This window comes from Solenopsis invicta, chromosome 2 (genome assembly GCF_016802725.1).
Source record: "Solenopsis invicta isolate M01_SB chromosome 2, UNIL_Sinv_3.0, whole genome shotgun sequence".
NCBI classification, from domain to species: Eukaryota; Metazoa; Arthropoda; class Insecta; order Hymenoptera; family Formicidae; genus Solenopsis; species Solenopsis invicta.
Window position 1 is genome coordinate 5,863,192 of NC_052665.1, and position 4,323 is coordinate 5,867,514.

A 4,323-nucleotide genomic window follows, 5' to 3' on the forward strand; every position below is an offset into this window, starting at 1 on the left:
GCGCAGTCGCTCCTGGCCAATCACGCGACCCAACGTCACTCGGCTGGGGATGAGACGCGGCGCACGATTGGTCGGCGGCGCGGGCGCCCGGCCAATCACCGCGCGATTGACGCGACACGCCGCGACAGCGGCCACCTTCCACCGCGCGTTGAACGCTCGTCACTCATCACATGACCCGCGCCACTGTACTCTCCGGTAGGCCATATTTGACAGTGGGCCACTAGTTTAGCGACGTGAGTGACGTGAAGATCGCTCCACGTTCGACGATCCGGCGCGACCGACTCCCGTGCTACCTGTAAATACATCTCCCGCGATCGACCCGACCGCCAGGACCCGACAAACCAAGCCACAATGAGTGCCACGGAAGGTGCCCCGGTATACTCGCCGTTCTTCGGCGTTATGGGCGCCGCCTCTGCCATCGTATTTTCTGGTGAGTCTCGATTGTTTGTCCATCCCGCCACCTCGTGATTTAGCTCGATCGTATTCGCGTACGTGCGTGCGCTCGTTCGCAACGTCGGCGACAACGGACGGCCGCACGCGACGAGGCGCATCGACGTCTCGCGCCTCCGTGTGCTCAGCTTCGTGCTCAGCTTCGACACGCACGTTTGCCGACGACGTTCGCTCGTCGACGCGTATGCATCGACGTCGCGACGTCGTCGCCGTAGACATTAGGGGGGCGCCGACGATACATCGTCTCTCACGCCATTTTCTCGTGCGGCATAAGACAAACGAAAATCTCAGATCGGACGTGTGCGAAGAGCGCGCGGCGCGCGCGGATTATCGATCCTCTTCCCCGCGAGAAGAATCGCGGAGGAGAGCTCGTCGTTTTCCACGGGGCGGGCGTTCTACGCGGCGACGTCATGTGCTTCGAGACGCGTGACGAGTCGCGTCGGCGACGGCGACGTTGGTCTATCCGCGGGAGCCGCGACGAGCGACGACGAGGCTACGTTAAATATTTCAGCCGCGTTATCTTATCTCCGCGAAAGAATTGGCTCCCGTGCGTGTACTGCCGCACGGTTAACATCGATCGCTCCTTTTCCCTTAAAACTTCCTTCTCTCGCTCGCTCGCTCGGTCCGCGAGAGATTTTGGCAGTTTCCAAGAAATCGCTCGTTTGGTCGCGCTCGCGCATTCCCCGCTCCGAGGAACGGGCGTTTTATTCGCGAATCAGCGCGGAATAGCCGCGGCCGGACCGGGCGCAGCTATTTCGTAATGCTGACCTCGAATGAACGGCGGCGGTGGCGGCACGCCGCTAAAATTTTATGAGTCTCGGAAAAGCGACGGAAAATTGGCAGACGGACGGACGGACAGACGGATGAATGGATTGATATGGATGGATGGATGGATGGACGAACGAAGTACGCGTGAGCGGGCGCGCACGCCTCGTGCGTGTCACGAGACGCGTTTTCCCACCGCGCCGCGCGCCGTCGATCGGCGGCTGCTCCTGCACCTCACCTGCACTTTCTGCACCTCCCCATGTTTTTTTTCAAAATCAATTTTCAAAATGTTTTCGACGTTGCGACGCGAGTCGCGATCTTTCTCCTTCGCGAAGCGTACGAGAGATTATCACCAGCCACGTACGGCGAGAAAGGTGCAGCTCGCTCCGAGGCGAATGTACTCCCGGCTCTCGCGTATCGATTTACAATTAATGATTTTCCCGAATTCGCGGTAAACGGTGACCCCCGGGGATCGCCGCCGCTGCCAGCGTCGACGCCGCCACCACCACCACCGTGAACGAGCGGTCGCTTTTACCCGTCGGAAAGATCAATACGAATGTCTTTTCCCGTATGCGCCTTCGGCCTTTCCGTCGATGGGAATGCGAGATCTCGTCGCGACGAGCAAAGGTCGCCGGTCCTTATCCTCTTCCCCGAAGAGCATCGCGATATCGATCGGAGGACCGTCAATCGCGCAGACGTCTCTCCGTCGTCCGATCGCTCGCCACTTTCGCCCATTTGGGCACCCTCGAGTTGCCTTATACGAGGAGCGATGTGTGCTCCAACGGAAGCATACAAATTGATCGTGCGCCGATTCGGCAATCGCATCCTGCTTGCGTATGCTAAAAGAAATTGCTTCAGTTCGTTCGCTCTTTCTCTCTCTCTCTCTCTCTCGCTCACTCCTCGTGATCTTCTCCACGAGAAAAGTTCGACGAAAGAGACGAACCCCGAAATACGAGAATGTGGCCCACTTGTTTGATCTATGCCTCGTGCAAGCCGAACATAATCGGCTGGCCACGAATGCCCGAGAGGTGTTTATTTATACACGATAAGACGCACATATGTTCGCGCACGATAAGCAGGTTCGTGGTAACGCGATTAAATGGGGGCGTAATTAGAACAGGACGTTAGGGCCGAAGGTACGAGAGGAGAGACACAGAGAGAAAGAGAGAGAAAGGAAAAAAATGCGACACGATCGCCTCTCCCAGCCACACCTCCCTACTCACGAGATGGGACTTGTGCGATTGTCATGTGACTGCCAACGTGAGAATCATGTGACTGCAATTTCCAGCTGGGCTGGGTACCCGGCGTTACGGAGAGACACCTGCGAGGGGACATCGTCTCGCGACTCCGCGCGCTTGGGATCGTCGCCGACGCGCGAGAAGCAGAAAAGAGAAGCGGAAAATGATTCGGGATGAAAATTATTTTCGTCGCTACTCCGTTGGGACCGTCACAGCGAGCTCGATCGATAATCCTCGTGGCACGCTCGGCTCGCGCGCAACTGAAACCGCCAAGAGATATACCGTGCGTCCGAAAAATACACGCGAAAATATGCCGCGCGATTTACGATTCCTGGTTTTTTTTTTCTCCTCTTTTTAGACTTTCTTTTTACGGCATAGTAATTAATTCGCGCCGAATTTATCCTTTGTCGACGATCCGCGTCGATTTCGAAAAAAGAATTCTCATCATACTTGTTCCATTTCGAACAATAGAAAGTCTCTTTCAAATACTTCAAAGAAAGCTATCTTGAACGTTTATCAATACATTTTTATTAAATTTATTAAGCGATTAATGGCAAACGAAAGAGCACATGACTCACTCGATATAGGTATACTTCCTTTGTGACAAAGTTCAATTATTATTTTATAGATAATTTATTACATTTCTTTCTTTTATTATGAAAGAAACTTGGGAAAGAGGTGATTGTTTATATTTAACTATTACCTTATTCCTTAAGCTGTTAAAATAAATAAATTGTCAAATTGTCGCTATATCTAACATTATATTTTTCTCAATTTAATTAGAGACTTAAAAGATTCTTAAAATGTTTTATATCTGATTATTAATATTTAGTAACGTGTAAAACTAAAACTTTACCACTTGAATAAATTTATATAAATTTACATTTACATATTTATATGAAGCAGAATATAATTCTTATTAATTTGCATTTTTGTTGCAATTGTGTGCGAATTATTTATAATTAATTTAATTTATTTTACAGCTCTGGGAGCAGCATATGGCACAGCAAAGGCTGGTACAGGTATCGCAGCGATGTCTGTCATGAGGCCAGAGTTAATCATGAAATCCATCATTCCCGTTGTCATGGCAGGTATTATTGCCATTTATGGTCTTGTGGTGGCTGTACTCATCGCCGGCTCTCTTGGTAGAGCCCCTACGTACGACCTGTATAAGTACGTATCTTTCACATATACAAATCTACCATTGTACGTTTAAATTTATATACGTTAAGTAGCATTTTACAATGTTGTGTAGTAACGTATTTAAATGTTTATCATATTCTGATAAAAGAATGTAAAACGCTTGCAGTTCGCGGGAGAAACGACTCTATGATTAACGAAGATATTTTTGTTTCGCTCGGTAGTGGTTTCACCCACTTGGGTGCCGGTTTAGCTGTAGGCTTCTCCGGTCTAGCAGCCGGATTTGCTATCGGCATCGTGGGCGATGCTGGGGTGAGAGGCACCGCTCAGCAACCTCGTCTCTTCGTCGGCATGATCTTGATTCTGATCTTCGCCGAAGTATTGGGTCTCTACGGCCTGATTGTCGCCATTTACCTGTACACCAAGTAAACGGTCAGTAGCGGCATCCTACTACCTGCCACGGCTCCATGCAAGACATGTCGCCTGCAACCAACAGCGCTCCCCGACTACTATTATGCTGCAAATCTTGTTTCGACATATTTTACTTAATCACGTTACTCCATGCATACCTATCTAATTACCATCTCGGCTCATCTCTGCGCGTCCCCCTGTAATATCATACTCAAAAAAAAAAGATTGATCTATTTAGCGTACGGACATTTAACCATGCCACGCATTATTTGTCACACGGATTGCATGAATTATATCGAAGGTGTTGTGATTGAGAAGT

The 4,323-nt window shown here is 50.1% G+C and overlaps 1 protein-coding gene across 1 annotated transcript; it reads left to right on the plus strand.

Moving 5' to 3' along the window:
• Positions 1–329: 329 nt before the first annotated feature.
• On the plus strand, positions 330–4,044 carry LOC105200856 (V-type proton ATPase 16 kDa proteolipid subunit). Its single transcript, NM_001304606.1, is given in 3 exon segments — positions 330–430; positions 3,437–3,626; positions 3,818–4,044. Coding segments are annotated over 3 exon segments (474 nt in total). The 5' UTR covers positions 330–351; the 3' UTR covers positions 4,023–4,044.
• Positions 4,045–4,323: the final 279 nt, after the last annotated feature.